The 26,624-nt window shown below is 36.1% G+C and overlaps 1 protein-coding gene across 1 annotated transcript; it reads left to right on the forward strand.

The window, feature by feature from the left end:
• Positions 1 to 93: 93 nt before the first annotated feature.
• LOC121159536 (desmocollin-3-like) lies at positions 94 to 24,875 on the forward strand. The gene is made up of 13 exons (XM_040984693.1): positions 94 to 153; positions 2,155 to 2,310; positions 4,294 to 4,438; positions 6,505 to 6,671; positions 9,177 to 9,311; positions 9,690 to 9,875; positions 12,532 to 12,791; positions 12,893 to 13,035; positions 14,428 to 14,652; positions 16,654 to 16,878; positions 19,755 to 19,876; positions 22,062 to 22,316; positions 24,849 to 24,875. The coding sequence occupies exons 1-13, from the start codon at positions 109 to 111 to the stop codon at positions 24,873 to 24,875; spliced, it is 2,091 nt and encodes a 696-aa protein (XP_040840627.1). The 5' UTR covers positions 94 to 108.
• Positions 24,876 to 26,624: the final 1,749 nt, after the last annotated feature.

The raw sequence follows: 26,624 nt of genomic DNA on the forward strand, positions 1-26,624 counted from the left end.
CTGCTGACTGGCTTTCCCACTGTCTGAATTCAGGTGCTGAGGAAAAGACACACTAAAGAAACCGTGCTCCGGCGAACCAAGAGAAGATGGGTGCCTCTTCCTTGTTCAATGCAAGAGAATTCCTTGGGTCCTTTTCCTTTACTGCTTCAACAAGTAAGTTTAGATTCTTGCACAGAAAGTGCTTTTGTTCTGAGTCCGTTTTGTTCAGATCCAATGACTTTTTCTTTTTGCTTTTTAATTTTGTGTATTTGAAAGGGAAAGAGAGACAAAGGGAGAGAGAGAGAGAGAGAGAGAGAAGGGAAGGAGGGAGAAAGCACTTAATCTACATCCTTCATGTGGCTGGCAGGATGGAAACACTTTAGGCGTTATTTGCTCTTCCTAGGGTGCAGGAAGCTAATTGGGAGCAGAGCCCAGACTGGAATCTAGGCACTTCAATATGAAACATAGGCATGTCAAGTGTTGAGTTCACTGCTGCACCACATTTCTGTCACCAAAAACTTTTTAAACATTAACAAATGTAAATTTAAAGATGTTTCTGAGGGCCAGTGCAGTGGCCAAAGGCTAATCTCCTGCCTTGCTCATGCTGGGATCCCATATAGGCACTAGTTCTAGTCCCAGCTGCTCCATTTCCAATTTAGTTCCCTGTTTATGACCAGGGAAAGCAGTGGAAGATGACTCATATCCTGGCGCCCCTGTACCCATGTGGGAGACCCGGAAGAAGATCCCGTAGGCTTCAGATCGGATCAGTTCTGGCAATTTTGATCATTTAAGGAGTGAAGCAGTGACTGGAAGATCTTAGTCTCCTTCTCTCTGTAATTTGTAAAAGAAATCTCTTTCCAAAAAAAATTTAAAAAAAGTCTTTTGAAAGATGTCTGTGAAGCATAAATAATAAAAGCAAATAAAGTGATAAACAGAATAAATGGAAGCTCATGATGTGAGAAAGGCTTGACAGTCACTCAGAAGCCTGTATTCATGTAGTTGTTCATTTAGAAGATGGTTACTTGTCCTTACTATCACCTCTGTAATGCATAATCCCAGGTATGAAATACAGGAATATATTCATACTCCTTGTCTCGTGTGGCTTGTGGGCTAGTGAAAGGACTGGAAGTAGATGAATGATTTCAATACTTAGTGATTCGCAGTGCTCTGCTAACACAGGAGATGAAAACAAAGCCCTAAGACACAGTAATAAAACATAAGAAAGGCTTGGTGGGTAAGCCATCTGAGCCGGTTCCCAAGGGCTGGGGAAGTTTCGTGCCAGTAAATCCTTGTGGAATACGAAGGACATAAACAAGTGTGAGCAGGAATGACTCCTTAGAGGAGCTGTGCTGAGAGAGTGGAACAGGAAGAGAAAGCAAAAGAATCATGCAGGGATCAAACATGGACTGGCCTGTTCTGAAGCTAAAATTTATTCTGAAAAGCAGGAGACATTTTAAGCATAGAAATAATAGTTCTTGTAGAAAAAAACAGTTCCTTTATCTAGTTCTTTTGCTGCAACAATGGTGGCCCACTTGCTACTCTGAACACTCTAGGTTCAACCTTAGCTTGAATCCTTTCCTGTCCCGTTTTCCAGGAAAAACTTTTCCTGTGTATTCTTACTGTTTATTCTCTCTGTTTTTGCTAGTTTGATTTCCTAGGCACATTGCAATTGGCATTCATCTCACCAGTACAGAGTCACACCTGTCTGTCTCACCCCTGTCAACAATGGATGTGGCTATTCCTTTCTATCTTTTTTATTGTGGTTTTCTCTTTAAAATACAGTATAAATATGGGTGGTATGATGCAGAGGTTAATATTTCGGAATGTCCATATTTTGTGCCAGGGTGTCTGAGGTGTTGTTTAAGTTCCACTTTTCTTCTGATATGCACGCCATGTGAGGCAGAAGCTGATGGCTCAAATACTTGCCTTCCTGCCAGCCACATGAGAGATAGATTTGCTGAGCTTCTGGCTTTAGCTAACCTAGCTCTGGCTACCAGGGACATTTGAAGACTGAAGATGAAAGATTCTCTCTGTGTGTCTGTCCCTCTCTCTCTGCCCTTGTTTCTCTGCCTTTCAAAGAAATAAGAATAATCATTAAAATAAAATCAAAGAAAAAACCAGGTGCAGACTTAATGAATTTTCTTTGATTTCTAATTAATATTATTTTCCTCTTAGGTCCAATCTGATGCAGCACAGAATTATACCATTTATTACTCAATAAGTGGTCGTGGAGTTGATCAAGAACCTTTGAATTTATTTTACATTGAAAGAGACACTGGAAATCTATACTGTACCCGACCTGTGGATCGTGAAGAATATGATGTTTTCGAAGTAGGAGTTTAACTGATAAGCATGACTTCGCATTAGTAAACTATGTTCCGTCTGATACTTCGTCTACTTTCCTGTCTCCTTGTACTCTGCTCTTAGACACTATCCCAAAGTCAAAGGAAAGTATAATGTGCAGTGTTTGGAATGCTTGATTGACTCTTTAATCCCAGTTGTGTTAGGTAAGTCTGAAAGGAAACAAAGAAGCTCAATTATATCTCATATAAATTCCAGAAAATTTTCAGGACATTGATTTTGCTTATGACACATTTTCTTACATTTTCCTTCTCTAGGAAATACCCAGAATTGGCTCACAGATTTTTCCCTTCATTGCATGCTTTCATTGCATGTGCGTGATTGTCTGATCATGTCTAAGAACTAGATATGGAAGCGAGGTGGGAGACCAAACATAAATAAGGGTTCAGAGGCCAGCAACCTGAGAGGAATGAGTTTAGAGTTTGCAGGAAGTTCTTGACAATTTTCAGTGTAATGGGCACATGTTATGGGTCAGGGTCCCCTATATGTTTAGTAAAAATGACTCATCATTGGGGATGCTGCTTCTAGATGAAGAAGGATTTGAAGCAGAATAAGAAACATGATTGATGGCCCCCAAAAGAAAGATATTCAAATGTTCACCAAAATGGTATAATCACATATTAAATAGAAATACATTTTGTTTGGCATCACAATGCGTTTCATTAATTATTAACAAAAATAGTAAGTTTACATTAGAAACTCTTTAAAATATGTGCCTCATGAAGGAAAACAGTGAAAGAGTTCAGAAGGTTGGGGATTATGCTTTCTTTAGATGATGTAGCGGTAGGGAGTTCTTTCACTTTGTTTTGAGTCTATCTGTTCCTGATATAACTTTCTGATGATGGAGAAAATAAGGTCTGCATGAACTTGTCATGTGAGGGTTGTTCAAAGAATCAGTGAAAAATGCATATTACAAAAACCTTGCAGGAACTGCAAATTTTTTCATCATAGTAAGCTTATCTTTTTTTTTAAAGATTTATTTTTTTATTATTTTTTATTGGAGAGGCGGATATACAGAGAGGAGGAGAGACAGAGAGGAAGATCTTCCATCCGATGATTCACTCCCCAAGTAAGCGCCATGGCCGATGCTATGCCAATCCAAAGCCAGGAGCCTCTTCCGGGTCTCCCACGTGGGTGCAGGGTCCCAAAGCTTTGGGCCGTCCTCGACTGCTTTCCCGGGCCACAGGCAGGGAGCTGGAAGGGAAGCGGGGCTGCCGAGATAGAACCGGCACCCATATGGGATCCCGGGCGTGCAAGGTGAGGACCTTAACCACTGCACCACCGCGCCGGGCCCAAGCTTATCTTATATTTGTTTTTCTATGAACTTTTTTTTTTTTTTTTATTGGAGAGGCGGATATACAGAGAGGAGGAGAGACAGAGAGGAAGATCTTCTGTCTGATGGTTCACTCCCCAAGCAGCCACAATGGCTGGAGCTGAGCCAATCTGAAGCCAGGAACCAGGAACTCCTCTGGGTCTCCCACTCAGGTTCAGGTTCCCAAGGCGTTCGTTGGGCCGCCCTCGACTGCTTTCCCAGGCCACAGGCAGGGAGCTGGATGGGAAACAGGGCCTCCGGGATTAGAACCGGCGCCCATATGGGATCCTGCAAGGCAAGGACTTTTAAACACTACACTATCACACCGGGCCCTCTATGAACTTTTTGAAGAACTCTCATATTCACATTTAGTTTCCCAGAATAATGGACTAATTTATCTCTGACTTCATTGGACTCTCTCCTAGGTTCTATTTACAAGGTAGTGATTTCCAAGAACTATAAATGTTCTTTGCTGTGAGGCGTGTCTCTGTTGGATGGTTTGGTAATTAAAAAAAGCAATGAACGCAAGTCGTTAGAGTGGTTTATAATTGGAAAGATTCGTAAAGAAGGTAACAGAGCCTCTTATCCTTTCTTGGATAGCATCTGATGGAGGGTTAAGCTTGTGTTTTCCTGTCTTACAGTTGGTTGCTTATGCATATACTGCCGATGGGTACTCTGCAGACTTTCCACTTCCACTGCCTATCAAAGTGGAGGACGAAAACGACAACCACCCAGTTTTCACCAAACCCATTTATAATTTTAAAGTTCCAGAAAGTAGTAGACTTGGTAAGGCTACTTTTATGTTAACTATGTTTGGGAAAATTTTTCTAAGACATTGAGCTTATTAGTCTTCTTCTTATGATATGATGTGGGACTAGTTTCTGTGTACTAAAAAATTTTATTTTATCCATTCTAGTTAAAATATGTATCTTCCAGATATTACAGAAGCTTTTGGTGTTGTCAATATGACACTAATTACCTATAGTGTCATCTAATAGTTGTTTAAACTTTATCACATTTGGCTTGTAAATTTTATTTCGTTCTCTCTTTATATGCATTTATCTTTGTTCTCACCTCCTAGAGAAGACTTTAGATTTTTAAAATTTAAGATTTCTTTATTTTTATTAGAAAGGCAGATTTACAGAGAGGAGGAGAGACAACAGATAAAGATTATCCATCTGCTGATTCACTCCCCACATGGCTGCAACAGCCAGAGCTGAGCTGATCCAAAGCTAGCAAGCAGGAGCTTCTTCTGGATCCCTCACATGGATGCAGAGTCCCAAGGCTTTGGGCCATCCTCTACTGCCTTGATGGGCTACAAGCAGGGAGCAGGATGGGATGTGGAGCAGCCAGGACAGGAATTGGTACCCATATGGGATCCCAGCATGCTCAAAGTAAGATTTAGCCACTGGGCCACTGTGCAGAATCCCACTTTAGATAGAAACTAATGAGTGACATCCACTGAAGATACAACTTCTTATAGTCCTTTCTTCTATTGCCTTTTCTCTTAAAACTACTCACGACTTCCATATTCGAATGAATAATGTAAATTTAGAGAAACTCACATCATAAGTTCTCTATCCCAAACATTTACCCTCATTTATAAGTTAAAGTGCTCCAGCATAAGGACTGTTGAGTGAGGCATTTATTTTATCTTCTGAGATTTTCAGTAAGATTGAAATTATGGGGGCTGGCATTGTGATTCAATGGGTTAAATCGTTTCCTGCAGCTCTGGTCCCATCTGAGTGCTGAGTTCAAGTACTGGCTATTCTGCTTTCAATTCAGCTCCTGGCTGATGTACCTGGGAAAGCAAAGGAGGATGGCCCAAGTCCTTGGGCTGCTTTGCACCTATGTGGAAAAGGAAGAGTTGCCTGGCTCCTGGTCTCAGCCTGCCTCAGCCCCCAACATTGTTGACATTTGAAGAATGAAACAGTGAATAGGGGATATAAACAGAATATCCTTCTGTTTATAACTTTGGCTTTCAAAAGAGTTTTTGAAGAACATATTAAAAAATGTAAACCCATTGGAGCAGTAGCACAGTTGTAAAGGAGGATGTTGCTAACTTGCCTGATAGTTTCTAGTAACCACTTTGAAATTCATTGAATTCTTAAATCTCCTTTTGTCTTTATGTTTTACTTTGATAATTTATCTAGTCTACGATAACCTATTACATATTACATGTGTAATCTAAAAAAACAAAAATCACTGATAGATTTTAGTAATCAAAAGTTCAATGTTTTAAAAATAATTCAATATATATATAGAGAAATAGTTCAATGCCTATATGTATACGCATACATTTTCTTTTTAAGTATTTATTTATTTATTTATTTGAAAGCGTGAGATTGAGTGGGAGAGAGGGAGGGAAGTTTTCTATCAAAACTGGTTCACTCGCAAAATGGCTACAATGGCAGGGCTTTGCAAGGCCGGAGGCAGGAGCCAGGCACTTCATCCAAGTCTTCTACGTTGCTGGCAATGACCCAGATACTAGGACCATGTTTCTCTGCTTTTGTGGAGCAACCAGAGTGCCTGCCTTGCAGAAGGTGACCTTGCCAGCTATGCCTCAACGCTGGGTCCCCAGATTTTTCTTGATTGCATTTCGCTAACTTCTTTTAGTAGTTTACCATCAAACATTTAAACCGTGAACATGGCACAGATATATGTTGATTCTCACAATCAAATTGCTTTGTATTCTAAATCTGAAGTCATCTTCATCAATACTAGCTAAAGATGTAAAACCTCCTACCGGTAAGTAATACATTTTACATTAGGTTTCTAGCACTTCAAAAGTGTATATACTTTAGAAATGTTTTGAGGTTTTGGAAATTAAAGATGATTTTGTAAATGTGCAGGTACTGAAGTCGGAGTAGTCTGTGCCACGGACAGAGATGAACCTGATACAATGCATACACAACTGAAGTACAGCATTTTGGAGCAAACACCAAAATCACCTGGGATGTTTTCTGTGGATCCAAAGACAGGTGTTATCACCACTAAGTCTCATTCCATGGACAGAGAGGTATCAAAGACTCGGGATTAAACCTGTTCCTCTTCATTTACTGTAACTTCATAGCCTACGTATGAATTAAGAGTTTCCAATGTTATTTTAGGCACAAGACAATAAGAACTCCTGACATTTTGTTTTGTTGTTGTTGTATGATATTATTTTCGTTTTACTGTGTAAGAGAAGGCAGTAAGAATGGAACTACAGATCAATCTGTTTTCATAAGAGGTAACAAACATATTAAGCATTAAAATACTTATCATTGAGTACTATTCTATTTCTTGTATGTGGTTAATTTATTCTGCATCATGAAAGCCTTCAACTCTCTTGTCAGAGGCAGTTTTGCTTGTTCCATGAGTACAAATGATATCATAGTCCCTCCGCAGTTATATAGATGAAATCAGGAAAGATTTAATTGAGGTCTACTTGATGAGTTACTAAAAATCTATAATATGATGTGGATGACTATAGTAGCATAACATTATGTGTGTAGCACTTTCTTCGATCATTTTGTGAATAATTCTATTTCCTCTTTATAGCTTTCACACGGATGACGTAGCTTTATCAGGACCCTTCTTTGGTTCTTGCTATAGTTTGAAAAACATCAACAGAGGGATTCATATTACTAGGAGAAAATTTACAAAGAACAATTCAAGAAATTTCTTACCATATGAAAAGAGAACAGTGGAAGCCTGTACAAATGAATCGGCAGAAGTACAAAATATTTAGATATGAGTAGATTTTAATTTTGTGGGCCTAGAGCATTTCATGTGACAAATGTAATGATAATAAAATGGGAAAATTTTGGAATGGACAATAGAGATTTTTTTTTAGTCTGTGGAGAATGTGGAGATGATATGAAAACAAAGTGAAACCAAGGTACTTGAAATTCCTCTTTTACTCCCATTTTCTAAAAATGAAATGATTTAAGGTTAGACAACTAATAAGATGCAATTTTGTGATGAAACCCAGGTTTACTCGGAGGGTGAAAAAAATGTAGTAAGATAGTATGAGGCACTGTTATTGAGTCTGCTGTGCAGAACAACACGGAAATTAAAGAAATAAATGAGGAAATAAAGTTATCCTGAAATAGATGATTGAAAAAATCAGGCAACCAGATTCTTAAAGCCTTTGGGAGAGATAAGTGAGAGTGGAAATGCAGATTTTCAATGTGGAAAGGAGATCAAGTTAAATAAAATCCAAGGAATTCAAATGAGGGAAATAAAATAAAAGAAGTCAATAAGATAAATAGGTAAATAAGATAAAAGAAGTCAAACAGTAAGATAAAAGTAAGAAAGCGATGATGGCTGTATCATGAAACCATGGGTCCAGTTTTACATTACTCCACTGTATGCAAAACAGAGATTATGTAATTGCCAAATATCATAGTTACTTCATGTCACTATCCACTGTTGGCACTTAACTCATGGGATTCTGGTTCTCAGCTTTTTGATCTTCCCGTTTAGTGTCCTTTGATTAGTTTTTTTCCATGCTTGACTGCTGTTGTTCCTTATGTCCTCAGCTGTCATCCTGTGATCTCTCCTGCTTTATGTGATCTCTGCAATAATTCCATCACCACCTACACACTCTTGGCTCCTAGGCTGGTATTAATGGCAGGAATAACTCCCTTGAGTGTGGAACCAGATAGCTCAGTGATTTTTAAACCTCTTTTTAGGCATGTAGCAAGTGCAAAGAAAAATTATACTATTTCCACTGATTCTTGCCAACTTCTGTCCCATCTCCTAAGAAAAGTGTCTCTCCTGCAATTTCCATGTGAATTGATGATATTCCTATTTTCCCACCTACCCAAGAAGGATATCTGAGCACTACCCTAAATATTTTTGTTCTTAATTTGTCTAAAAAACCTGTTATGGAGGCCTATTTAGCTGTAACTCCTACATACGTTTCTTGTAACCCCTGCTCTTTGTTCTCACTGCTACTGTCGCAGATTTGGATCCATTTGTCTTACGCTGTCACTGTGCTCTTTAACTGGTGCTTTGATCTGGTTCAGCTCACCCCAAATTAACACTACTCTTATAAAAACTCAGATGTCCAAGAGTGCATGTTTAGCCTGATGACTAAGATGCTGATTAAGAGGCCTATATCCCACACGGGAGGACCTGAAGTTGAAAGCTGACACCAGCTCCTGACCCAGCTTCTTGGTATTGTAGACCAGGGAGGTGGCAATAGCTCCAGCAGTCAGGCTGCTGAGAGCGACCTGAGTAACCTGGACTGAGTTTCTGGTTTCCTCCTGGTATTTGGGTGGTGAATTAGCAGCTAGAAACTCTTTCTGTCTCTCACATAAATAAGAAATTGTTGAAACTCAGGTGTTCTTATTTCTCTCTGTGACACTCATAGACTTTACTATCATCTGCCAATTATGCAGTTGTGGCTGTTAGTAATTCAACATCATCTTGTCTATAAATTATTAGAATGTATATGAATGAGGAAATCAAAAAGCACAATGGAACACAAGTGGAAGAATGTGCAATTGAGGTATCATTTATGAATTGTTTACAGGTTGTAGACAAGTACACGTTGATAATGAAAGTGCAGGATATGGACGGTCAGTTCTTTGGACTGATTGGCACATCCACGTGTATCATTACAGTAGAAGATTCAAATGACAATGCACCCACTTTCAGACAAAATGCTGTAAGTATATGGCATCAAAATTAATCACTGCTTACCTATCAGCTGCTATTTTACCTGAATTAATATTATCTTTCTTTGAAGTATGTATGTTTATGTTATATATAAAACACAAAATAAATAGATGATAGATGAATTAATTTTATTTAGTCATATAATCTCCTTTCGTAAATGTCTAGTAACATTAGAGTCTTCTTTGCAATGGAATTCTTTCATTTGAAAAATTCTACTTAATGAAACAATAGTATTTGTGATTCATGTTTTTAAACTAGGCTGTATAAAACACTAAACATTTTTGATGCGAATGAAATATTTAACTATCTTTGTTAGAAGTTCTCTCAGTATCATACATTTTTAATGATTTTTAAATATCTCTTTCAGTATGAAGCTTCAGTAGAAGAAAATGTGTATAATGTGGAAATCTTACGAATACCTGTAGATGACAAGGATTTAATTAACACTGCCAATTGGAGGGCCAATTTTACCATTTTAAAAGGAAATGAAAATGGTTATTTCCAAATCACCACTGACAAAACCACTAATGATGGAGTTCTGTATGTTGTAAAGGTATAGTAACACGATACAATTGACAATTCCCCAACTAACAGGTTTTAGACAACTGAACAGTTTGCGATCATTTGCTCTACAAATTGATGAATGATTTACAATTTATTTAGTTTGGTGGTTCACATCTAATATCTGTCTTTTTGTGTGATATTATTACCACTACTAGCTAGGATATATTCCCAATTCTTTTAACTGTCTCCTACATGATGATATTTATAACCACTTATTCTTTCCATTCTTTAATGAGTTACAGTTAGAGGAGAGGAAATAAGAAAGTGACCTTTCTTATTAAGAAGGTTTTCCTTCTTAATGGTCCAGTCATTTGAACTTTGGAAAAAGTAGCAGCCAAGAAGAGTTCTCAGAGTTGGTCCTTGTCTTGTAATGGCTTTGAACTGGAAATGTCAGGAAGAACAGCTTGAGATCTTGAATGGATCTGGGAGGCCAGATAGAGCCACTCTTATCAAATATGAGAACTTTGACTCCTTAGCTTGCTTGCTTTCTGCCCACTGGTGAGGCACCTCCCAGACCTCTGTCATTCAAGGTTGTTATTCAGGACCTATGAAGAGGGACTATGCCATCTATATTGTTATTATTTTAGAAACTCAATGGTCTTGTTTTTCTTGAGGAAGAAATATTCAAATAACTGAATTAAGTTTTATTGCTAGCTTTATTTTAACTAAGGCAAATGATTTCTAGTATATTTTCTCCAAGGATTATACGTGCATATATATATGAGTATATATACATATATATATATATATTTCTAAAGACCAAGTAATTGCTTATATTTGAATATATATTAAGTGTATAACTTTCCTAAGTAATACAGATCACAGAGATACTAAAAATAATATTGCAAGTGCCTTTGGGAACTATTGTCCATGTCCTTTAATAATTTTCATTCCAAAGGACTGATAAACAATGTTCTATTAAACAGTTTCTGGGTATCAGCATAGATTTCTGTAAGATGGAGACCAGTCGAGTTAAACTTAATTCCACATGTTAAGCATATAAAAATTTCTACCTAAATAGGATGTGTATGCCTTTATTTCCATTAAATTCCATTAATTTAAAATATGAATGTATAACTTCTCATCTGATTCCATTTTGGCCTTCCGGTATTTTCTACAAGTGTCTAGAAAACCTGAAGGTGTTGTAGAACTATTTTGGTAGCTACACATTTCTGCGACCCCATCTTACTCCTTTTCATAGAAAGGATTTGTGATTGTATGGACAATTTATGTCTTTACTTTTTCACCTCAGTGAGGCATCTTCCATTTTAAGGGTAAACATTACAATATCAAGATTCTATGAAATTTTTCTGTCTTGTAGGTTGTGGGCCCAGTTATGAGCAACCTTATCCTCACTGGTTAAGAGGAAGAGTGCCATTATTGCACTAACAATTGTAAAGGATTCCTCTCCTTCCAATGCAGAATTCTACTCAGGATGGGATTATACTTCCCTTCTTTTATTCTCTAAAATCTTAAATCATTAGCTGTTTAAACCAAGTTATTATACAAATATATTTTTATCTGAATAAACCTTGCAAATTTTGTTGTATTCTGTGACATATGTTGTTATGTTATGTTCTCTATTGATAAAACGAAAAATCCCTTTTTCCTCTTTTCTTGCATATGTGACATTGTGACAGATTAGTAAGAACTGTAGTGCAAAGTAGCAAAGGATAGCAGAAGGTCTGTAGTTTGGTGATTGAAGATATATAGTGAAGACAGATACCCTGGTTTCAAACTCCAGCCTGGAAGAATGTTTTCTGTTGGAAAAGTCAACTTACCTCTCTTTTTCCAGTTTCCTGCTCTGTAGCAGGATGACGATAATATCCATCTCATAAAGGTGTGAGATTCAATGAGCTCTAAAAGTTTATGGCTTAGAGAAGTTCTCTAATGTATGCTTAAAGATAATTACCATTAAATACATCACATTTTTGTTTTGATTGTCAGAAATTCATTGGATAAATTACAATTTTAAAATGTAAGTGTCTCAAAATGAAATTTTCATAATATTTTTACTGAGTATGTGCAAAGGGTTACCTAACTCATTCATAAGGGAGCCAGCAAAAGAAGAAAAAAAAAAATAGGTACCTTGGAAGAAATCAGAACCTGGATGGATTTTAATAAAAGGAAAATAGAAAATGAAATGGCTCAGATATCATAGGCAACTAAAGCAGAATATTTCTTCTCAGAAGGAAAATAAAACCATTATACTCTTAGTTTCCTTTAAGACAAAAGCTAGTTTTACAAGTTATAGGATGCCTGGGATCTTGTAGGTGGTAGAGAGGAAGTTAAGAATCATTTCCCTAGAGAATAAGACAATCCCTAGCTCTACAAATAGACACTGCCATCTTTTTATTACTTAGAGGTTCAGGATAGCTTTCCTTAGTAAGACTGAACTGTCACAATTGTTCCAGAATTTCTTCTTTGTTACCCTATAAAAATAGCTGCATGAACTTTTTGTTTTTTTTGGTAAAGGATAGCATAGGATTACAGATTTCTTCAGCAAAATGTAAAATTTAATATTGACAAAAATGTGATCATAAAATTCTTGTAGCACCCTTCATGCTGACAAAAGTTCGCTTGCTCAACGAAATATCAAATGTATTTTCACACTGATGCCAAGCTACATCTACTTTCTTTTAAAGCCATTGAATTATGAAGAAGATCATCAAGTGGTCCTTGAAATTGGAGTCAGCAATGAAGAACCATTCACCAGAGATTTTGCAGCCAGAGTGCCAACCATGAACAGAGCTTTAGTTACAGTTCACGTGAGAGATCAGGATGAGGGGCCCGAATGCAGCCCTCTCACCCAGTATGTCCGGATTAAAGAAAACTCAGCAGTGGGCTCAAAGATAAACGGCTATAAAGCGTATGACCCTGAAACTAGGAATAGCAATGGTCTGAGGTACAAATATATATACCCACATGTTAATAAGTTATTGGTAGTACTTGGCATAGTTACTCATTTCAAAACAATTTTGATACTAAATGTGTTTTCATTAACAGGTACAAAATATTACATGACCCAAGAGGGTGGGTCACTATTGATGAAAATTCAGGATCGATCATAACTTCCAAAGCCCTGGACAGAGAGGTGATGGATCCCCAAAATTATTTGTCTAATATCACAGTTCTGGCAACAGACCAAGGTAAAACAGTGATTTTAATTGTTTAATTTGTAAGTAAATAGGAAAATCTATTGCACTTCTTTTTTGTTTAGAAATTATTCATGTAATAATTATATGTGATTGATTAAACATTACTTCAGACTGTTTCTACTACTCTTAATCATCGTAATGAGATAAAACTGCTTGGTGAGACAAAGTCTTGTCTTACTTTTCTTTATATCCCAGTGTAGGAGGCACTTACGCCTAAATATCTATTTTTATTTATTTATTTATTTTTTATTGTTATTAACATTGTATTATGTGATACAGTTTTATAGGAATATCTATTTTTTTAAAGGATAATATGAACCTTAAATGTAGGAGTAGGGTCTATGAGATGACCACAGATATTTTGTTTACTTGAACTTGAGTTTTCACCAAGTTCAACTGATTATGACGTCTAAGTGATCCTTTTCTTGAATTCTGACCCTTAAAATCACCTATATTCCCCACCTAGATTCCCAGCCTATATTCCCCACCTAGACTCCCAGCCCTGGCTTCATGTTAAAATACATATATGTGTGTATATACATATATATATCTATATTATCTATCTATCTATCTATCTATCTATCTATCTATCTATCTATATCTCAGTGTATTGATACTGCCTTAGACTAACACATTTGGAATCTCTGCTTGCGAAGTCTTGCCATCATATATTTTTAAAGTGTGTCTGGGTGGTTTGGCTCTGTGTTGATTACAGCTTCTTGTATTCACTTACTGTTCAGCATCTGTACTAGTAACCTAAAGAAACAGGATGAGCCAAGCAGCTTGATGTAGCAGCTTAAACCACTGTCTGTGATGTTGGCAGCCCGTATCAGAGCAGCGGTTCCAGCCCTGACTGGTTCACTTCTGATCCAACTCCATGTCAATGCTCCTGCGACAGCAGAGAAAGATGGCTCAAGTACTTGGGCCTCTGCCACACACAGGAGAGATGAAGGCAGTTCCTGCCCTTGACGTTGGCTTGGCCCAGGGCTAATGACTTCAGCCGTTCGGCAAGTGAGCCAACTGACTGAAGATCTCTTTTTCTTCGTGTCTCTTCTTGCCAGTCAACCATTCAAATAAATAAAATAAATATGTTAAAAAGAGAGCATTTGAAATTCAGTATATGCTTCTAAGCTTTGATAGTAATTCTGGCAAAAGGTTAATTGAAGACTGTATTTGATAGGGTAGCCGCAATTATTTTTATTAAAGATTTACATATTTAATGTATGCATGTGTTCTTGTTTACATTCCTATTATGATCAGAGTTTGTAAAAACAAACAAAAAAAGCACCAAAATATCAATTTGTGGAATCTAACTGATGATTTTCCTTAAGAGAGTATGAAAGAATTTAGAAGCAATTCTAAGTCTTACTCCTTCCTTTGCAGTTGGTAGGTCATGTACTGGAACACTTATAGTGAGCATTGAAGATGTGAATGATAATGCACCGACAATTCCTCAAGATTATATAATCATTTGCAAATCAAAGATGGAATACGCTGACATTTTAGCTGCTGATCCTGATGATGCTGTCAACGGAGCTCCATTTTACTTCAGCTTGGAAAATGCTTCTCCAGATATCAGTAGAATTTGGAGCCTCAACAGAGTTAATGGTATTTAATGATGTGCAATGTGCGATATATTCTGAATAATTAGTGATTAGATTTATTTGCTTGCACAAAAACATGAAGATTGCTTTTCAGTATATTTTAGAGGGTTAAATTGGTATTTCACAAGTATTTTATAATGTTACATTGTTTAGTGGATGAAAGTAAAAGGAATTACAGGTTTTATGAAGGCAAAGTTTATACTTATAACAATGACCAAAAGCTTTCATTATGGTATTGGGAAGCTTATCATTTATAGATAAACTTTTGAAACATACTTAATATTGCAGTGTTAACGGAAACTTAATGTGTATGATTAAGATTATATATTCTCCACTATGTATGTCTTAAATTAGCAGTTTGTGACTCTAAATTCATAGGAAATAAATGCATTTTAAATTTTATTAATATTATATATTATACTAATGAAGGAAAAATGTGTAATCTCAGGGTGAAATTAATTTTTAAAAAATAAGACATTAAAAGTTACTTTTAAGTTCATAATATTACTTTACCTATCAGGCACTGTTCCAGTTTCTGACATTATAAAGAAGAGAGAACAGATCAGCTTAAGTGATCAGGATTGATGAAATCTGTCCTGAAGTAGGAGTGAGACTGCGACTTTTGCTAGCTGTGTCATAGCACTTTCCTATTGCATTGTAGTCTGTTTACTGCTTTCCTCCAATACATGGCTTTTCAGACATTTGTAGTTCCTCTTTGTTATTTAGCACCTAATCCAAAACTACTAGATATGTACTGGGAAACCAATATTTTAAAATCTGCAATAGATTAAATAATAAATGTACATCAAAAAAGAAACATACTAGGAGAATGAGGAAAGCAGAGTTGTTGGAGTATAAAAGTCTTGTGAAGGAATGCCAAGGGTCACCAGAGGACCTTATGTTCTGTTCCTATGAAATTGAGCATTGCAGAGCAGCTAACAGTTGATATGCATTGGAAGGGTGCAAATAGGGCAATGTAGTACCCATTTGTCCAGGTTTATTAGTGTCGACGATGGTGATAAAAGGTCAATCTAGAAGGCAATAAGATTGGTAAGGAAAACCAGAAGCTATAGCATGACAGTGAATGAATTAGATGCAGTTGCTCAGCTTCTGTTCTTACGTGAGGAGATTTTTGTCTTAGACACTTTGTAATTATGAAGGATGCAAAATAACTCCAAGTTTAATTCACATCTCTCTGTGGAGCTCATAGATGAGAAGTGCAGCCAAAAGTTTTTGAGGCTTTTACAGTTCCAACAAAGCATTTAATCGAGTCTTAGAAAAAAAAACACGACTTCTATTGATGCACATCATGTTGCTTTGCCACATCACTTGGTCCGTTTTAGAAATCTGAGCAGTTTGTGTTTGCAGGGAAAGCCTATGGAGCTTTTGGTTTGGTGATAATAAAGCCACTAAAATAGATATTAAGAATGTTGAAAAAATTTGACTATCATAATTGATTAAAAAACCAAATTGCTGAGATAAAAATCTATCTGTATTTGTATATGCATTATAACCAGTCTGGATAACCTTAATTAACTTCCTGTTATTGATATTACTACCAGATAGAAGGTACTAATGGTAGCATTTGGTTGTTCTTTCAAAAATCACTTTATTAGTACAATGGATGAATACAAAAGGTAAATGAGTGAGAGTCTGTGAACTTAGTTCATCATTTGCATTTACTGAAGGTGTTAATTCTTTATGAATATGCTAATTCATTCAAAATGCTTGAGCCTTATGTTAATGATCTATCATTATTCATTTGTATAGATAAAATATCAAATACTGCTAGAATGCCATTGGGTCCTACAATGCCAAACTATTTCTTTATTAATGTCTTGTAAATTATTACAAGGGGCATACAAAGGTTTGAGATAGCACTGTCTTGATATTTATTTTCATATGGGAGGTAGTTCCTTAAGAATAATGGTTTTCCAAATGAACTTGGTGAAGTAGATTCTAAGTAGTAGATAATTAGTCATAAAAAATAATCATTTACTTTCAGATACAGCTGCTCGTCTTTCATATCAGAAAAATGCTGAATTTCAAGAATATTTAATTCCTATTACTGTAAAAGATAGAGCAGGAATGTCTGCAACGAAAACCTTGAAGGTTAATCTTTGTGACTGTACACATTCAAGTCAATGTTTTGCGGCCCCAAGGAGTGGACAAATAGAACTTGGAAAATGGGCCATCCTTGCGATATTGTTGGGTATAGCTCTACTATTCTGTAAGTATTTTCGCTTACTTGAAAAATATAAAAAATATCTAAGTTCAGGAAAGTATTTTTAAAACGGTAAACATCCTTTTTATGTGTGTGTCTGCTTTTCAAATCTCTTTTGTATTATTTGAATTGCTAGAGCATTTTCTGTGAAAGGGTACCACATTATTCTTGGAATTAAAAAATCTCGTACTTGGACTGTGTAGCTCTTTCAGAGCTAAGTAGGATAATGTAAAACTGCAGCACTGGAAAAGTTCACTAAAACCCACTTTCATTTCATGTTTTTTCATCCCTCAGTCACAGAACTAGGGGAGATAATCAGATTTGCATCCAACACCTCTTCTAGGCTGAATCTTACCAATGTTGAAATATTGAGTCACTTTTGCTAGTTGCGTATTTCCCAGTGACACCTTATTTTTCCATCTTTTTACCTCCGTCCAGTTCTCCAGCCTCAATGAGCTTTGTTTTGTGATTGAAGATGTTATTTAGAATATATATGTGGAAGCAGACTGCCTCGGTTTGCATCCCAGTTTTGTCATGTTTAAACCATATGACGAAGTCAAGTTACTAAGCTATTCTTCAATTATCTTCAAATCTAGTATCCTACTCTATGGGCAGCACTTGAAATTAATTGAGTTAGTGTCTATGAAGTGTTCAAAGCAGTGCATGGCATATTTCTAATAAAAGCTCATTATTTTTCACCTACTCAGCAAAAATAAATATATATAGAATATGTCTTGTTTGCTACAACTGTTTAGAATTAGTCATTGAACAAAATATAAAAAAGTAAGCTACAAGCAATCTGCCTTGTGAAGGGAATGAATAAATAAGTTAAATTATAAGAAGGAAAAGTGGTAGAAACGAATTAGGATCAGAACTATACTGCTGTACTAATACGGGAGAAAATGGGGTGGGGGATAATGAGGGAGGGAGGAAGGGGAAGAGGAAGGGGGAATTTCTATACCCTAGAAGCTGTATAATGGAAAATAATAGTAACAGTAAAATACAAAAGAAAGAGAGAGAAAGACAGACATAGACCAACAAAAATAATTAGGATCAGAAATGCTATGGAATCCATGTGCAAGCATATTGGTGTGAGCGATTGCAACTTTTTTCTTTTTAAGAAATATTTATTCATTTCCACTTGAAAGGCATATTTTACAGAAAAAGGAGACAGAGATTCTTTAACTGCTGGTTCAGTCCCCAAAAAGCCACAATGGCCAGAGCTGGGCCGACCCAAAGCCAGGAACCAGCAGCTTCTTGGTCTCTCATGTGGGTGCAGAGACCCAAGGATCTGGGTCATCTTCTGCTGCTTTTCTGGGCCATAAGCAGGGAGCTGGATGGGAAATCCAGGACACAAACCATTGCACATCTGTGAAGTCAGTGCTGCAGGCTGAGGATTAGCATACTATTCTACTGCACAGGCCACTAACAATTGCAATTTTTAGAAGATTGTTTAGCCAGGCCTAAGTGAGAAGGCTGCACTGATGTGTTGGCTTGTTTTTGAAGAGGTAAAGGTTAGCGGTGTGGAATGTCTGTGGGAGAGGAGAGATTTCACCCTGAATGGAAAGTTAGTGCTGACATTCCAAGCTGAATTTGTCTGGAGAAGTCAATGGATGCTCCAAGACCAGCATAGCTAGAAATTAGTAGAAGAAAAAAGGATTAAGTCATGGAAATATAGAAGTTTTTTGTCCCATTTTCTTACAAATTTTTTGAAGTGTCTTCTTAGTGAACATTTTAAGATTTATTTTTATTTATTTGCAAAGCAGCGTTACAAAGCAAGAGGGAGAGACAGAAAGTGAGAAAAATGTTTTACTTCCTAAAAGGCTGCAACTGTTGGGGTTGTATCAGACAGAAGTCAGGAAACCAGGGCTTCTTCCAGATCTCCCACGTAGACACTGGGGGCCCAGCACTTGAGTTTTTTTTTTTTTTTTGCTGCTCTTCCAGGTGCAATAGCAGCGAGTTGGCTCTTAAGTGGAGTAGCGGGTCTTGAACCAGTGCCCATGTGGAGTGTTGACATTGTAGACTGTAGCTTAATCCGCTATGCTATAACCTTGGCCCCAAATAGTGTGTGTGTGTGTGTTTAACCAGTCATGTCTATCCCTATTAGAGGCACACAGCAATAGAAAACCTGAATGTAAATGAGGGCATAATTATATTCCAATAGAACTTTTCATATGAATAGCAAAATTTGGATTTCATGTTATTTTCACATATCATGATCTATTGTTCCTCTTTTGATTTTTTATCACCATTTAAAAAATAAATGTCTTAGCTTGTGGTCTGTATAAAGATATGTGGTTGGCTGGATTGGGGGATCTAGTGTGCCAATATGCAGTACAGAATCCTGCAAAACATTGTAAAGATTTGCTGGTTTTATTTCTGTTTGTTTTATTACATTACAAGTTTGTCAAAAGTTTGAGTAGGATAAAAACTGTGAACAGATAACACAAAATAGATTTAATTAAAATAGATGGATTTAAATCTGTTCTAAAGGAAATTTCTCTTTTGTTGTTTTTTTTTAATGGCCAAAAAGAAATTTGGGGGAAAATCAGTAAGCCTCTTAAATGTCTTTGCCTTAAGTAAGTGTCATAATATTTTATTGTGCAGTTGAACTCATAATTGAAATACTTTTCCTTGGTGGGTATAATTGAATCCCTTAATCATAGAAGAAAACAATCAAAATATACAAGTGATCACCTAAGATTTGAAATTCTCAGTTAAATTATGATCTGTCAGATTAGAAAAGCAGGGTCATGTAGGGGAAACCCTGTGCAATGACTTGACTTTGCTTCTATGACTCTATAATAAAATAAGGGATTCTTATTTTATACTATATATATTGAATAGAGAATTTTTTTTGTTTTTTTTTTTTCTAAACTCAGCCGTGTTGCTAACTTTAGTATGTGGAATTGTTGGTACCAGAAAAGGAAAACATTTTCCTGAAGATATAGCACAGCAAAACTTAATTATATCTAACACTGAAGCTCCCGGGGATGACAGAGTGGTAAGTCACTTAGTGAATATTTATCTCTAGCTCAAAATTTCTGTCTCTCATTCCCATGAGGTTAGTCAAAACTTAGACTTGAATTAATATTTTGATTGGATCAGTCTTAGTAGGTATCGATTGTTTGACATTTATTAAAGAGTGGCATTTAATAATAGTGGCATTTATTAAACGAGACATACTGTTTTTTTGTTGTCTTATTTTCCACTCTCAAGTGTTCCAATTTAAACTCATTCTTTGGTGTTATAAATTTACTATGTCCGTGAAGTTTTTGGTACTTTCCACAATTTGTATTTGTAGATATTATTTGCATATCTAACTGGCCATTTATGATAAGAATTTTAAAAATAATAAAGCAGCTTGCTGAAACTTCTAGAGATCACCTGGAAGATATGAACGAGGATCGGCTGGAGGTGGAAATCGCTTCTATCTTATTTTTAGGTTGGGATATCTGACATGCTTGGCTTTATGTTTGTCTTATTGAAAGTATACTAGTCACATCTGAGTGGTTGTGGAGAATGAAATTGATAAGTTTTATTTGTTGCAGCAATTTTTGAAATTCATGCACACATTCTGAATTTACAAGGTCGATAGAAAATACATATTTTTTAAAAAATGAAATGGATTCCAAAGTTTCTTTTGCATCAAAGTAAATTTAGCTTTTAATGTTTTTTTTTGTTTCACAAATTATTTGAAGTGCCTCTGCATAAAAAGTATTTATAAGGCATGTCTCTTCTTAAGTATGTTTCAAGTTTACTTAGGGGGGAAATAGAATCTACTGGCATCGGAAGATTAAGTAGAATCTAGAATCATGGCAATAAACAGCATGATGGAGCATTGTAAGAGTATTCAGAAAAATAAGCCTACGCATGTGATTTAGATCAACCACAAAATCTAGAGAAAAAGACACAGTGTACACCATAACTTAAAGAATAAGAAGGGTTTGAGTGTGAAGAGTTGGTGAAAATAGCTTAACGTGAAGAAACAGCCTAAGAACTGTGATCAGTGATGACAAAGCTTAGGGACCGATCAAGTGATAAAGAAGTTGATCTGGAGTGAAGGAAAGTATTGGATTAGAGATTTGAAACCTAAATGAGGTGTGGAGGGAGAGGGTAGATGAAGGGAGGTGACCTACGGGTAAGATATGCATTTACTCTCTTTGTAAGGAAGTTTTAGTGTAAGAGAATTTTCTGCAGGAGACTGGCCAAATGCAAAATAAAAAAAAGAAAAAAGTTGATGTTGAGTCAGAAGATAATTAATGAGACAGGAGGACGTTAGTAATGGGGAAGATGAAGGTTTAGGAATGCTTGATAGATGAAACGTAAGTTTACTGGGATGACGGAGGTGGACACTCTAAATAAGGAATGAATAAAATATTAAGACATAAATCGTTATTGACTGGCTGCCTTATCCCTTGATCCCACCAGCAGAATCTCCATGGATCGCAGCCACTTGTTTCACTGATCATTGCTTTGGCTCTGTCTTACATCCTCATCATATTTCAACAGTATAGTAACCCTATGTGATCTCAATGACTATGTATTTGTCTCCGTACTTGTTTTCCACATTATTGATCAGAATGGTATTTTTAAAAATCTGTTCCTCCCCACAATAGGTGAAAACACTTTATTGGATATCCACACTCTTCATAAGGTCTATTCTTTTTTAGCATGGCAGATAGATATTTATATTCTCTGGCTTTCTATACTTCTGCAGAGTAGCTCTCTGTCTCTCTCCCCCAGGTGAGCCGTTCTCAGCTGACTGAAGAACCCACTTGCCTTTGCCTCCAGACTGGCTCCATGGATCCCGGGTTGTTTCTGCCAATTTTGCTAATCTTTGGTCTTTCAGCTCAAAGTTTTTCCAGTTTCCTTCACCTGATCTGCTTGGTTTTGCTTTTGAATGTTCTGCTTCTGGAATCTTCGGGCAGTCTGTACTCAGCAGAGTAACCACATACTTAAAATTATTTTGTCTCACAATTAAATAAGAGCTTTTTGGAGTTATTGAAGGGACTATGTCTGTTGTTGTTTAGGTCTTGGCATTGTGACATATAAGTAGAAACTAATAAAATATCTGTTGAACAGATGAATCAATGAAGGTTGAATAATTGTTCTCTCTCCTGTATTTTTTATGCATCTACTTGGATAACTCCTTCTGACGTGATTGACCTTGTTTGATTTGATTTCAGTGTTCGGTCAACGGAGTTATGATGCAGACTGCCAACAACTCTAGCCAAGGCTTTTGTGGCACCATGGGATCGGGAGTCAGAAACGGAGGGCAAGAAACGATTGAAATGCTGAAAGGACACCAGACGTTGGAATCCTACCGAGGAGCCGGGCATCACCACACACTGGACTCCTGCAGGGGAGGACACGTGGAGATGGACAGCTGCAGATACACCTACTCCGAGTGGCACAATTTCACTCAGCCCCGACTCGGTGAAGTGAGTTCTCTATGTGTTTTTGACTGTAAGCTTTAAATATCCAAGTGAAAAATATTGAGAAATTGAAACAAACAGATTTGTAAATAATTTTGTTTTTCCATATTCTTCCATTTGCCTTCTCTAGCTTGTTCTGGTCATTTTTCAAATGCTCTTTGATTTTATTATGTTATTTGATGTAAAATATCTTATTTCTGTAATAGTTCTTACTTTCTAATCTCATAAAATTGGAGGCTGCTCATATGCTTCATTAAATTTCATTGTTACATATGGTTTTGCCTCATGAAAACTTTTTCATATAGAAAAATGTGAATATATATATATATGTATATATGTTATCCTATATATCTTTTTTGTATTTTGCCTGAATATTGCCTTACATCGGAGAGAACATATGATATTTTTCCTTTTCAATTTACTTATTTCACTGAGCATAATAATCTCCAGTTGGGACTATTTTGTTGCAAATGATAGAATTTTATTCCTTTTAATTGCTGAGTAGTATCCTCGGAATAGATATACCACGACTTCTTTATCCATTCCTCCTTTGATAGGCATGTGGGTTGTTTCCATGTACTCAGTATTGTGGGTTGTGCTGCTATAAATATAGTGTTGTGGGTATCTTTCTTATATGCAGATTTCACTTCCTTTGGATATAATTCCACGAGTTGGGTAGATAGATAAATGTGCACATACATATATTTTCATAGATGAACTAAATAATGGAAACTGTCAAACTGAGGAGTGAAAATATGTTGCTGTAGGCATCTCCACTTCTGAATAAAAGGCCTCATAATGAGACTGTTAATTATACCAGGACAATATGATTCCAGATTTTCTACCATTGCCTACACCAGAATGCCAAGAGACACTTAAATAGCTGGATGTTGGACTTGAACTGTTGGTGAATGTGAAACAAATTGTAACGCTTCACAAGCAAAAACCGAATCTGTATATCTCTGTGAAAACACAAACATCTGTACATGGTTTTGAGGCAAAGAATAAATAATAAGATTCATATTACTTTTTCATGAAAAATCAGACATGTATCTAATATTATTGAAAAACATATTGTAATGTACTTGTATGTAGAATGTGGGGTGATTAGGTTAAACTTGTTAGCATGTTAATCATCTCAATACTTATTTTTATAGAGAGAGCATTTGAAATTTATTACCTCAAAAATTTTGAAATATGTAATATTATATAATCACCATTATTTATTTTAAATATAATTACCATGGAATATTTTTAGTATGTATTGTGTCATGCAAATACAAAGTGTTTTATTTAGAAGGAATCAAGAATGTGAAGGAAAGGGTGAATTAAATGAGGGATTCTCAGTATGTATAAAAATGCAATGGGAAGCTTTTAAAAATACTCATGTTGTCGTCCTTTTCCCCTGAAAAATTCTAATTTAATTATTTTGGTATTAAATTTTTTGTTCTTGGGTAATTCATCAGATGATTGCATAGCCAAGGTTGAGAATCACTTGATTGTATTCCTTTTCTTAAATTTAGCTTTATTTATGTGAAAGCCAAAAAGATAAAGAAACAAAGAAATCTTTCATCTGTTGGTGGACTTCCCAAAGCTGGATCAGGCTGAAGCTGAGAGCCTGTAACTTGATCTGGGGTAGCCATCACTTGCTGGTTCTCAAGGGTGTTTATCAGTAAGAAGCTGCATTTGGAAACAGAGCTGTGACACCCAGACAGGCACTCCAGTGAGGAAAATGGGCTTCCCAAGGAGTATTTGATCTTCTGTGCTAACAGCTTGTCTCCAGAAGTTTGTTTTTGTTTTTGTTTTGTGGTGTGATGTTTTTCACCTCCTCCATCAGATTACCACACACCCAAAAAATTCTTAGTATTTGACTTGTCTAAAATGAGCAATGCTCTGAGATAAAGTTGTAGTTTTTTGCTTTTGTTTTGGTGAAGGATAATGATGACAAAATATGGATTGAATGCTTGGTTCCTCTTCATTACCAAAGCCTGTATTTGCAATACGGATTTTATTGATGGCTCTTAAATTCAGTGATTTTTAAATTTTATTATTATTATTGCACAGCTCTCTATCTTGTCATGCTTTGACTCTCAGAAAATTTGGCTAATTTTTATCACACATTTGCTATGTACTGGGTATTTTGATCGAGCTTCTTAGCATTTCATCATTAATTTCCGAAATAATCTTGAGATGGTCATTGTTTTTGTTCTCATTTTGGCTGTGAAGAGAATGAGACTTAAAGATGTCAAACAACTCACCCCAAAGCCCTTCGCTGGTTGGTAAAGCCACGGATAGCATTGTTTTACAGCATGGATTGTTTGACATTCAAGTTCTAATTCCTATTCATGATGTGTATTTTTCTGTGCACTAGCCTGACCTATAGATAGAAAATTCAGGAATTAACATTTAATCATAACTCAAATGTACTTAAATGTAACATTTGTATGCATATTTCTATGTGTACGGATTACTAGGAATGTAGTAATGCTGTCTTTATGGTACCATCATATGTCAATCATATGCATTTTTTGTGTGTAGGAATCCATTAGAGGACACACTGGTTAAAAATTAAACATGAAAGGTAAATAAACATTAATTTTATGTTCGTATGTTCAAATTGTTTTAAACAATAATAAATCTGTTCTTTCAAATTTTGCAGAAATTACATCTGTGTAATCAGGATGAACAGCACGTGCCGTCTCAAGATTACGTTCTTGCGTATAGCTATGAAGGAAGAGGATCTCCAGCTGGCTCTGTAGGCTGCTGTAGTGAAAAGCAGGAAGAAGATGGACTTGACTTCTTAAATAACTTGGAACCCAAATTCATTAACTTAGCCGAAGCATGCACAAAGAGATAAAGTCCCAGGGCTACAATTAGAGATGTCTTTGCTATATGTTTGGGAGGTTTCCAAAAATGATACTGGAAACTTCAGTTACATTTTGCATAGAGAGGGGTTGTGCCTTATGACGGTGCTACGTATAATTTTTCAGCTTCATGATGATGTGAAGCTATGTGAATGCCGTAAAACTATGCCTCACATTTTAAATGTTGTCCTCTTCCCAGACTAGCAATATGTGGTTGATATTTCCTTTCAAGATTTGGGGCAGTGGTAGTTTTAGTTCCTAGTGAGAAACAAAGTCACAAAGTGGTACTTTACAGGGTACTGTGTTTCAAAGCTCTATCCTCCGTAGCTCAGTTGTTGTAAATGGATTTTTGATTTAGGATGTTTTCACTTATGATGGGTTTATAAAGGTGTGACTCCATTGAGGGGACATGAATATAAATTAAACTTTCAAAGTTTCAACCAGCAGTATTCATCAGTTTGTATTTTAAGACAATTCATTGCTATTTTTTCCAAGACGTGTAAAATGTTTAATATGCAATAACCAAAACTCATGCTGCAACAGTGGAATTAGGGTCTAAAAGTATCTCCTCTTCTTTGCAGATAATTTCTTTATAAATATGTTTGATAAATGTAAGTCTAGCATTAGTTAAGCTTTGCTGCTACTGTTACAATATACTTGCTTACTATGATAGTTCAAAAATATAAAACATGTTGAATACCACTACTTAAGGAAAGTTTGAGGAGACACACACACACAAAAATAAACTTACATTTAAATTTGGATAACTTAAGAATTGGCTCAACAGCCCTGATTTCCTGCCAACTTCTCCATTTGGGTTTCAAGGAAGGATTTGTTGAGTTTGCCAATGGGAGAAATTTTCTATAAGAATATAATCTGAAATGAATATTTTGGACATAAAATTATTAATGCAACATTAAAAATTAAGTGAAAACAAAGAGGACAATGTTAATTTAAAATAGAGCTGAGACAGGCTTTTTCCTACAGTAGGATTCCGAGATTGAGAAGTGAGATAGCTTTTTTGATGCTGATTCTTATAAACTACGTGGTCGTATAACATCATTGGTATACTTTTTCTTCTTGTAAAAACATAACATTTACCAGATTTCAGTAGGAAGAACAGAGAGAGACAGGTGACACAGTGGATTTGCTGTCGCATAAGTAGTGAATGTTAGGACTATGTGCCATAGCAAGGGCCTCTTGCTTTCTGGTGGCAAGTTTCCCCAGAGGAGGCAATATTAGAGCCAAGACTGCAAGCATTTTAAAACTTGTCTCACCTGAAATCAAATATTCTATTACTATATTCTTTCTATTATCTGTCAACGTTCTTTTTATATTCCCCCCCCCCCCCAATCAAAACCTGTCCATCAGAATGTAGAGGCTAAAGTCAATTTGGGGCAATTCTTATTAAAGCAGTGAGTTGGGAGTGATTATCCTTAGACCCAAACCC

Source organism: Ochotona curzoniae, unplaced genomic scaffold (genome assembly GCF_017591425.1).
Source record: "Ochotona curzoniae isolate NIBS_2020 unplaced genomic scaffold, NIBS_Ocur_1.0 contig_43, whole genome shotgun sequence".
Taxonomy (NCBI): domain Eukaryota; kingdom Metazoa; phylum Chordata; class Mammalia; order Lagomorpha; family Ochotonidae; genus Ochotona; species Ochotona curzoniae.

Coding starts and splice junctions, on each gene's coding strand:
- LOC121159536 (XM_040984693.1), top strand. CDS start 109: ATGCAAGAGAATTCCTTGGGTCCTTTTCCTTTACTGCTTCAACAA. Junction 6,672..9,176: donor CTCATTCCATGGACAGAGAG/GTATCAAAGACT, acceptor AATTGTTTACAG/GTTGTAGACAAGTACACGTT. Junction 16,879..19,754: donor GGGTATAGCTCTACTATTCT/GTAAGTATTTTC, acceptor TTCTAAACTCAG/CCGTGTTGCTAACTTTAGTA.